Source organism: Cebus imitator, unplaced genomic scaffold (genome assembly GCF_001604975.1).
Source record: "Cebus imitator isolate Cc_AM_T3 unplaced genomic scaffold, Cebus_imitator-1.0 Scaffold382, whole genome shotgun sequence".
NCBI lineage: Eukaryota > Metazoa > Chordata > Mammalia > Primates > Cebidae > Cebus > Cebus imitator.
Genome location: NW_016107697.1, coordinates 394232 through 404805, shown reverse-complemented (window position 1 = coordinate 404805; position 10574 = coordinate 394232). Strand labels below are relative to the sequence as shown.

The 10574-nt window shown below is 38.3% G+C and overlaps 1 protein-coding gene across 5 annotated transcripts in view; it reads left to right on the top strand.

Annotated features, from left to right (window-relative positions):
- Positions 1 to 3641: 3641 nt before the first annotated feature.
- Positions 3642 to 10574, top strand: part of TSTD3 (thiosulfate sulfurtransferase like domain containing 3) — a 63530-nt gene continuing 56597 nt past the window's right edge. For 2 of the 5 annotated variants that reach the window (XM_037731104.1, XM_037731102.1), the window contains exon 1: positions 3642 to 3892. In XM_037731104.1, the coding sequence (XP_037587032.1) occupies positions 3657 to 3892 (236 nt within the window). In that variant the 5' untranslated portion in view covers positions 3642 to 3656. Of the gene's footprint in view, positions 3945 to 7054; positions 7101 to 10574 lie in introns of those variants that run through there. The other 3 variants (XM_037731105.1, XM_037731103.1, XM_037731101.1) reach the window with 3 other exon arrangements.

The following is a 10574-nucleotide window of genomic DNA, read 5'->3' as shown; positions in this document are numbered from 1 at the left end:
TTGTATTTTAGTAGAGATTGGGTTTCACCCTGTTGGTCAGGCTGGTCTCGAACTACTAACCTCAAGCAATCCATCCGTCTCAGCTTCCCAAACTGCTGAGGTAACAGGCGTGAGCCACTGCACCCCACTCCTTTTTTTCAAACACAAAGTTGAACCAGATATCAAGTATATATTTTTTTTATTTTTATGTTTTTTTATTGCATTTTAGATTTTGGGGTACATGTGAAGAACATGCAAGATTGTTGCGTAGGAACACACATGGCAGTGTGATTTGCTGCCTTCCTCCCCTTCACCTATATCTGGCATTTCTCCCCATGCTATCTCTCCCCAACTCCCCACCCTCCGCTGTCCCTCCCCTATTTCCCCCAACAGACCCCAGTGTGTAGTGCTCCCCTCCCTGTGTCCATGTGTTCTCATTGTGCAACATCCGCCTATCAGTGAGAACATGTGGTGTTTGATTTTCTGCTCATCAAGTATATTTTTTAAGATACACTCTTTATTGTAAAAGTAATGCCTGCTAGTTCCTCATCTTCCTTTCCTTCCCATACTCCATTTCCTCTTCTCTGCTTGCTGTTTTCTTAGGTATAGTTTTAGGCACTGCCTTTGTGCATACAACATGCATTTGTGCCATGTTTTTACATGACTACCTTTATGCTAAAAGATAACACAGCTTAGATTACAGTCTACAATCTATTCTATGACTTGAAGTTTTCACTTAACAGTGTGTGTCAGACATATTTTCATATTAACTTCATTTTTTTTTTTTTTTTTTTGACAGAGACTCACTCTGTCACACAGGCTGGAGTGCAGTGGCACAATCTCGGCTCACTGCAACCTCTGCCTCCTGGATTCAAGCGATTCTCCTGCCTCAGCCTCCCCAGTAGCCACTGCACCTGACTAATTTTGTATTTTTAGTAGAGACAGGGTTTCGCCATGTTGGCCAGGCTGGTCTTGAACTCCTGACCTCAGGTGATGCACCTGCCTCGGTCTCCCAAAGTGCTGGGATTACAGGCATGAGCCATGGCACCAGGCAATATTGGCCTTATTCTTTTGACCAGTTGCTAAAGTCTCTTGTGAATGAATGTATCTTTTTTTTCTATCAATTAGTGTACATTTGTCTTTGCTTACTAATGCAAATATTCTCGGTAAATAAACTATTCACAGTGAAAATGCTGAGTCAACAGATGCTTATTTAAAGTTTTGATAGAAATTCTTTTTTTTTTTTTAAAAGAATCACATGAAAGGCCATACATTTCCTAATTTTTCATTTTATTAGTCTGTTACATGGGGGCTTACAGTCAACTTTAGGGCCGGGCACAGTGGCTCACGCCTGTAATCCAAGCACTTTGGAGGCCAAGGCAGGCGGATCACCTGAGGTTGGGAGTTCAAGACCAGCCTGACCAACACGGTGAAACCCCATCTTTAAAAAAAAAGTCGATTTTAAAAGAAATGGATGTGAAGTGACTTCATTGGTCGAAAAGAAAAGAAAAAGAAATGAGAAAATCCCAAGTCTCTTAAAAATCGTCTTCTTTCTGCCAGGCATGGTGGCTCACACCTGGAATCCCAGCACTTTGGAAGGCTGAGGCAGGTGGATCATTTGAGGTCAGGAGTTCGAGACCAGCCTGGCCAACATGGTGAAACCCTGTCTCTACTAAAAATACAAAATTAGCCAGGTGTGGTGGCTACTGGGGAGGCTGAGGCAGGAGAATCGCTTGAACCCAGGAGCCAGAGGTTGCAGTGAGCTGAGATAGTGTCACTGCACTCCAGCCTGGGCAACAAGTAAGACTCTGTCTCAAAAAAAAAAAAAAAAAAAGAAGTCTTCTTTCCAATAGCCTTTCACTAACACATGAGTAACAACAAAAAATTAAATTAGCTGTTTGAGAATTAATGATTCATATAAACTCAGCACCAGTAGATCTTTCTCCGAAAAGTTAAACTATTTCTCCCCTTTTTATCCCTTTTTAGGTCTTGCTTAAGTTATTCCTTAACAATGATGGAATAACTTGGACACAATGATCAAGATAGCTAGGAACAATGATCAAGAATCTCTTTTTGACAAGATGCTTTTGCTGCAAGGACTCTTAAATAAGTTTACCAGAGTGCTATATATGGAAGGTTATATTTAACTCCTCAGGAAAAAAAAATCCTGCATAAAAATATTTTTAAAATAATAATTAGTCATGAGCCCTAAAAGAATAATTGTTTAGTAATACTTCTCCTGCAAAAGCAGAAATCAGATTAAATATGATTCACTGAGACCAAGTACATTGTTTCCCTATCTTGTGTTCATGCTACCTGTGATTTATGATGTATATTTAGATTGGGGATGCCACAGAAAATACATGAATCTACGGTATATAGTGATATCTTAGTTCAAAGCGAATCCACAAATTACACAGAGACTATGGTTAAGCTCCAAATTATTTGGACAATAATTATAAATGATCTCATTGGTCTAGAAATCTGAAATGGTTTATAACTTATTAAATTATTGAAAACTGAATAATTTAAAAGTAAATCCTTAATGAAATTATTCCTTGGACATACACTTTAATAATGCCATTAAAACATGAATATTTTAATTTTTTTTTTGAGATGGGGTCTCAGTCTCCCAGGCTGATTATGGTGCACTATAGCCTTACACTCCTGAGCTCAGGTGATTCTCCTGATTTAGACTCTCTGGTAGCTGGGACTACAGGTGTGCACCGCAGTACCTGGCCAAATATTTTAATTTTTAACTGCAAATCTATTTGCAGTTAAATATAGCTTTTATTATGCTTGGGAACCAAGCCGAGAATAAATAAAAAATAAGATAATGAGAAACTTTATGTGGTAGGCTTAATAATGCCCTCCTGCCCCAAAGATGTTCATGTTCTACAAACCTGAAACTTGTGAATGTGTTACCTTAACTGGCAAAAGGGATTTCAAAGATGTGATGAAATTAAGTATCTTGAGATGAGAAGATTATCGTGGATTATCTCTGTAGTCTGAATGTAGAGGTCCTTATAAAAGAGAGGCAGCAGAATCAGAGGAAGAGAAGGAGATGTGATAACAGAAGCAGGAGTCAGAATCTGGGATCCGAAAGGTCAAAGCTGTTGGCTTCGAAGATGGAGAAGGAGACCACCATAGCCAAGGAATGCAGTCAACCACTGCAAGACAGAGAAGTCAAGACATTCTCTGGAGCTCAGAAGGAACACAGGCTTGCTGACACCTTGATTTTAGCCAAGTGAGATTTCTAATCTACACAATTGTAGATAATAAACTTGTGTTGTTTTAAGCCAGTGAATTTGGGGTAATTTGTTACAGTAGCAATAGGAAACTGATGCATATTATACAATACTTGGACATAACCTTGACAAAGCTGTAGTCAAATATCATCAATTTGTGGAGGAAAGATGACAGTATGACATTATTTTAATGCCTACATCAGTTGAACCAGCTATGAGAGTTAAGAACAATTCTTAGAAAAGCATTCCATGTAGTCTGTTTTAAACAAATCCAATGTATGAAAATCATGTTATAAGGTAAATTGGAAAAGTTTACTTACTTTAAATCTTTAATCTGTCACATTTTATGCTTTCTATTTTTAAACTTTATGCCCCTTGAAAAATAATAATTTTTTTAAAAAGTAAGCATAACCCTTAGTTTCTTTCCAAATGCCTTTACGTTTTAAAGCAGTAATTACACCTTGCGGCATTACCCGGTTCAGCCGGCGCCTGGCTGGAGGGCGCCCGAGAGCCCGGAGCAGCGCGCCTGGAGGGCGGAGCAGGAGCGGGAGGAGTAGGAGGAAGTGGTCAGCAGCGCGGCTGGCGCCAGGCAATGGTGCTGCCCTGGTTGCTGCTTGGGACTGCGCCCAGGGCGGTCCTCGGGTCAGTGGAGGCTGCGCTCTGCGGTGAGCTTGGTGGTCCCTGGGAAAAGGGAGAGCGCCTAACCTTGGACTTCAGGCAAGGGTTAACGTTGGTGGGGGAGCCATCAATCTTGGCATCTGGGGATATAACCCCCACTTGCAGTTCTTGTTCCTTCAGATCTCGGGCGCTGGGGAACCTGGGGGCGCTCTGGGGACGCGAGGGCCGAGGTAAACATTGCTTCAGCGAACTCGTGTGAGAGGGCGTTTATATTGGTAATGGTGCTTGACTGAGCAATGAGTAAAGGTCAATTTGCGACTCAGAGTAGCGAGCAAGATGGTCAGTCTCTGCCCGCGAGAGTCGTAATGCCGATCCCAGCCATGAGAGTTACATTTGTGACCCGCTAGAGAGCAGCGCTTAGCGCTTCATGAAACAGCCACCTAGAACTATAACGTGTTAAAGCTGTTAAAAGTACCACCGCTCATTTTACCGCTAAGCCAGCAGAAGCCAGAGAAGTGAAGGTGGTTACCGGAGGCGTTGGGTCTAGAACTAAAAGCAGGCCTCCAGGCCCTTCTTTTCGCTTTGAATGCTGCCTCTCCTCCAGCACCAAATTTATCTGTGATTGCTGCTACAGGGACCCAGCATTAACACAGCTTCCCCGCAGCCCCACCTACTATTCTATTTTAACTGTTGGTAAGTCCTCTGTAGTTTAAATTGTGCTTTTCTATGCAAATTTTTGGTTTTTCTTTTCTCCTTTTTTTCCCCCCTTAAGAAACAGAGTCTGGCTCAGTCTCCCCGGCTGGAATGCAGTGCTGTAATCACAGCTCACTGCAGCTTGGAACTACTTGGCTCAAGCGATCCTCCTACCTCAGCTTGCAAGTAGCCGGGACTACAGGTGGAGGCCATAAGGCCCAGCTGATTTTGTTTTGTTTTGTTTTTGTAGAGATAGGGTTTTAGGTATGTTTCTCAGGCTGGTCTCAAACTCCTGGCCTCAAGTGATCCTCCTGCCTTGGCCTCCCACAGTGTTGGAATTACAGGTGTGAACTACTGCTCCTGGCCGCAAATTGTTTTCTTTCACTTTTATTCAAGAACCATTTGGTGGGTGTGGTGGCTCTTGCCTATAATCCTAGCACTTTGGGAAGCTGAGCTTTTTGAGTTCAGAAGTTCAAGACCAGCCAGGCCAACATGGCAAAACCCCATCTCTACAAAAAAATTAGCTGCGCCTGGTGGCACACAACTGTATTCCCAGCTACTTGGGGGTGAGGCAGAAGGATCACTTGAGCCCAGGAGGTTGAGGCTGCAGTGAGCTGAGATCACATCACTGCACTCTAGCCCAGGTGACAAAGTGAGACCCTGTCTTAAAAAGATAAAAGAATCATTTATTGAGCTCTGGGACTGGTATGGTGGCTCACACCTATAATCTCAGCACTTTGGAGGCCAAGGCAGGAGGACTGTGAGATCCATGGGCAGTGTGTATAAATCACGAAGGAAAGGCATAAATAGATATTGATTGGTTGCACTGTATATGCATTTACCTTACTTAAATCTCATAGGTTTAAATGATAATATTACTATTTTACAAATAAGAAACTAAGTACTAAAAAGTTTAAGTAATTTCTCCAAGGTTATAGAGATAAGTGGGTAAGCCACAATGTGAATCTAGGTTTATCTGACTCTAAAATCCCTCCTCTTTCCATTATAAAACTATTTAGAGCACACATATACTTTTGATGTAGCTGGAGGGTAGAGAAATTGGGGCCTAAGAGGAGGAACTGGGGGAGGAGTGGGTTTGGTAAGGGGTCGTTGAAAGGCATTAAGGAACATACTAAGGTGCTTGGATTCTATCCTGTGATGTAATGCTGCAGTGACTATCCAGGTGAGGCTAGGTTTACTAATGTGGAAACCGAAAAACTGGAGGTTATTCAAAGATTAGGCCGAAAAGGTGAAAATCAGGTGCAGTCTATATTACTCTTGAAAATCCCTCTAGAGAACCACACATTATATTTCAGTAAATCCCAAATAGCCAGTTTTTCTTCAATATAGGAACAGATTAGTGTTTCTTTGAGCACAAGATCAAGTGGAGGACATGCTGTACATAAAAACACACACTATTAGCTTTAAATAATTAATATAGAATAGAGGCTCATGTCTATGAGAGGCTTAGGGGAGCTGAGACTCATCAAGGAAATGGGCTTACTTCAGGCTTTACTCACTGAGTGGAAAAGCAAGAAACCTAGTGTTCACTGGTTATTCTCCCATGCTCCACCTCCCAATAGGACTATAATTGAATTACAGAAAGTTAAATATAAGTTAGATGACTCTACAAGAAAAACATAAGTATCTTTTATCCAGTTAAAGATGTTACTTGCTGTGATTATCTTTCACAGTGGCTAAGAGTCAGAATCTTGAGTTTACATAAATGATAAAATTACCATGGTTTTCCAGTTCCTAACAATGAGAAGCAGTAATGAGCATTAATTCAGCCTGTTGGCCCTTTATATTCTGGGAATTCCCAAAACAGCTAGCTAGATGAGAAATAGTATGATTCCAGGTTAAGATCTAATCTTGTAGACACAATGAATTTCTAGTGTTCAAATCTGAAGGGGATGAGGAAACCTAAATTTTTATTTTTAAATTTTGTTTATTGTGATAAAATTTGTGTATTTGTGATTTTAACTATTTTGAATGTACAATTCAATAGCATTAATTACATTCAGTGTTGTGCAACCATCAGCACTTTTTATTTCAGTACAAAAATTTTCATCACCCCAAACAGAAACTCCCCATTCCTCCTCCCTCCAACTCCTGACAACCTCTAACCTACTTTCTGTCTCTATGAATTTGCCTGTTCTAAACATTTCATATAAATGGAATCATACAATGTTTGTCCTTTTGTTTCTGTCTTATTTCACTCAGTATGTTTTCAAGGTGCATCCATATTGTAGCATGTGTCAGTGCTTCATTCATTTTTATGGCCGACTAATATTCCATTGTATGTATACATCATATTTTATTTATGAATCTGTTGATGAACACTGTGGTTGCTTCTACCTTTTGGTTATTGTGAGTAAATGTTAATATGAGCATTAATGTACAAGTATCTGTTTGAGCCCATTTTCATTTGAGCATATACATAGGAATGGAATAGCTGGAAACCTGTTCGTTTAAAGCTTTATAGGTATTTGTCCATTTTTATGTTATTTTGCTATCCGTGAAAATGACAGATGAAAATAGATAAGTGTGGCTGGTCTGGAGGTAGTGAGTGAGTGATCTCAATTGACTGTCCAGTCACAGATTGAACTTGTTCTACTCTTTTCCCCCTTCACACTACTGCCCTTGACTAGTCTTAAAAAAAAAAAAAAGAAAGAAAATAGATGCGTGTCTGTTTTTTATAAGAAGATATGCTTTTTTTGCAACTTACTTTTGGCTTTTCTTAATGCACTTAATACATAAAACTACTGGAAATTTCTTTTGGCCTATGAGCTCTGCAAGAAATTACCAAGGCATTAAGAGCATTGTAAACCCAGAAAGTTTCGGAACCTTAGGTTTATACACAATGTTCAACAACTAGTTTTTTAAACTCAATATTGTTTTGGATAATTTACATTAAATAATGCATATCCCATTGTGTAAATGTACCACATATAATAATAACAATTGCCTTATTGATGAACTTCCAGGTTATTGTAGTTTTCCAATGTTACAAAGAATGCCACCTGTGAGCCTAATTATACATATATACATCAGTATTAACTCATACTAAGATTCCTGTAGGATAGATTCCTAAAATTGTTAGGTAAAAAGGATATGCATACTTAAAATGTTATTACAGCTAAATTTCCCTTCAAAAGTTTGTAATATTATACGCTACCAATAATGTATGAAAGTACACATTTCCTCATTCCCTCACCAATATTTGATATTATAAATTCTTTCAATTTTTACAAACCTGACAAAATAACAAAATTTTGTTTATATGTTGTATTTCCTTAATTAGTAGTGAGATCGGGCACCTTCTCACATTTTATTGGCTATTTATATTTCTCGTGTCAATTTTGTGTTCATATAGTTTGACCATTTTTCTGAGTTTTTTCCTTTTTCCTAGTTATTTGTATAAACTCTATTTTATTAACACTAATCTTTTTTTTTCTATGTTACAAGTATTTTCTTCCTGCCTGTCACTTGTATTCAAAGTGTTCATTGTTCTTTTTCCATATATCAATTTAGCATTTTTGTGAGATCAAACCTTTAGGATTTCTGATTTTTGTCATGTTTAGAATGGCCTTCCTGTCCTAAGACTTAAATTATCCACTCATGTTTTCTATGAGTACTTTTAAGATATTAGACTTTAGGTTTATATTTGGAATTTATTTAAGCATAAGGAGTGAGGTAACAGCCTGCTTCATGTTTTCTCCTACTTAGTTGGCCTGTTTATTGACTATCATTTCCTTACTAATTTGAAATGTCACTGTTAGCAGATAATGAATTATCATATAAAGTATACTGTAAGTCTCTTTTCTGGACTTAAGACTTTTTTTTTTTTTTTTTTTTTTNCAACAACAATAACAAAAACAAAATACAGTATGACAACTATTTACATAGCATTTACAGTATACTAAGGATTTTAAGTAAGCCAGATGATTTAAAGTGCATAAGTTATATGCAAATACTATGCCATTTTATATAAGAGACTTTAGCATCCACAGACTTTGGTATACAAGGGAGTACTGGAACCAATCCCCTTCAGATATCAAAAGGTGACTATATTTAAGAGATAGAAACAGTGCCAGGCTGGGTACAGTGGCTCATGCCTGTAATCCCAGCACTCTGGGAGGCCAAAGTGGGCGAATCACGAGGTCAAGAGATTGAGACCATCCTGGCCAACATGGTGAAACCTAGTCTCTACTTAAAATACAAAAATTGGCTGATCATGGTGGTGAGCGCCTGTAGTCTCAGCTGCTTGGGAGGCTGAGGCAGAAGAATTGCTTGAACCCAGGAGGCAGAGATTGCAGTGAGCTGAGATTGCGCCACTGCACTCCAGCCTGGAGACAGAGACTTTGTCAAAAAAAAAAGAGAAAAAAAGAAACAGTGCCATTAAGTACTTACAAGTGTAGTATAAAATGTAAGGTCCCTACATGTAATGTATGGCTTAATATCTTTGCTTGCAAGGGGAAATGAAATTAAAATTTTCTTAATATTGTAACTTGGATTAAGATTTACAAATTATTTCTGTAATTCAGTTACCAGATGCTGAATGTATGTTTACAAGTTCCCACCAATTAAGGGGCTTGGAAAGAGTACAATATGAAACTGACACAAGGCCAATATCAAATATTTAGGGTAGCACAGGGTGCATCCTGATGCTTAGAGTCAGGATACATGCATACATAGAAAAACTCCTTTCTCTTTTCTTTTTTCTTTCTTTTTTTTTTTTTTTTTTTGAGTTTTTTTTTTTTTTTGCCCAGGCTGGAGTGCATTGTGCAATCTTGGCTCACTGCAACCTCTGCCTCCTGGGTTCAAGAAATTCTCTTGCCTCAGCTTCCCAAGTAGCTGGGATTACAGATGCCCACCACCACGCCCGACCAATTTTTGTATTTTTAGTAGAGATGGGGTTTCACCATGTTGGCCAGGATGGTCTTGAACTCCTGACCTTGTAATCTGCCTGCCTCAGCCTTCCAAAGTGCTGGGATTACAGGTATAAGCCACCGCGTCCAGCCATTTTCCTTTCTCATAGTAGTCATTTTGTTGTGAAATATGAACATTATTACTTCTTTTGCTATTTCATTTTAAAAATCTTTTGGATATTCTTTTTAAAAAAATAACTTTACACCTGTAGAAAAGTTGCAAAGGTAAGTTTCCTTTATTCTTGTCAACTTCATGTAGTATATAAACATCTTATGTAGTGTAATTATTGAAATCAGGAAATTAATATTGCTATAATACTATTAACTAATCTGCAGACTTTATCTTTCTTGACATGGACACTTTTAAAGAGAGTACTAGTTATTTTGTAGATTTTTTTGTCTGAGGTTTTCTTCTAATTAGATTCAGGAAATTATTTTTTTTTGCAATACTAAGGAAGTGATATTGTGCTCAGGGCCTCATATCAGGAGGCACATATTGTCAACATGTCTTATTACTAGTGAAGTTATCTTTGAATAAATGGTTAAAGTGGTATCTTTCAGGCTTCTCCCTCTGTAATTAGAAAGTATCTCATGGGAAGATATTACTTCATTTGTCATCACACTTTCACCTCTAGATCTATATCTATCAATGGTTCTTACCTAGGATGTTTGCTTAATGATTTTCTGTTCCCATCATTCCTTCTACATTTACCAGTTGGAAAGCCCATATAAGGAAGATAATCCCTTTTCCCCATTTATTTATTCTATTTATTTTATGGGTTATTATCCAATACCATATTATGTTACAATTACAGCTAGCACTCTGCATCTGCGGGTTCAGCATCAAAGGATTCAGTCAACTAGAGAGAAAATATTCGGTAATAAAAACCCAAAATAACAATACAACATCAACAACAATAACAAAAACAAAATACAGTATGACAACTATTTACATAGCATTTACAGTATACTAAGGATTTTAAGTAAGCCAGATGATTTAAAGTACATGGGTTATATGCAAATACTATGCCATTTTATATAAGAGACTTTAGCATCCACAGACTTTGGTATACAAGGGAGTACTGGAACCAATCCCCTTCAGATA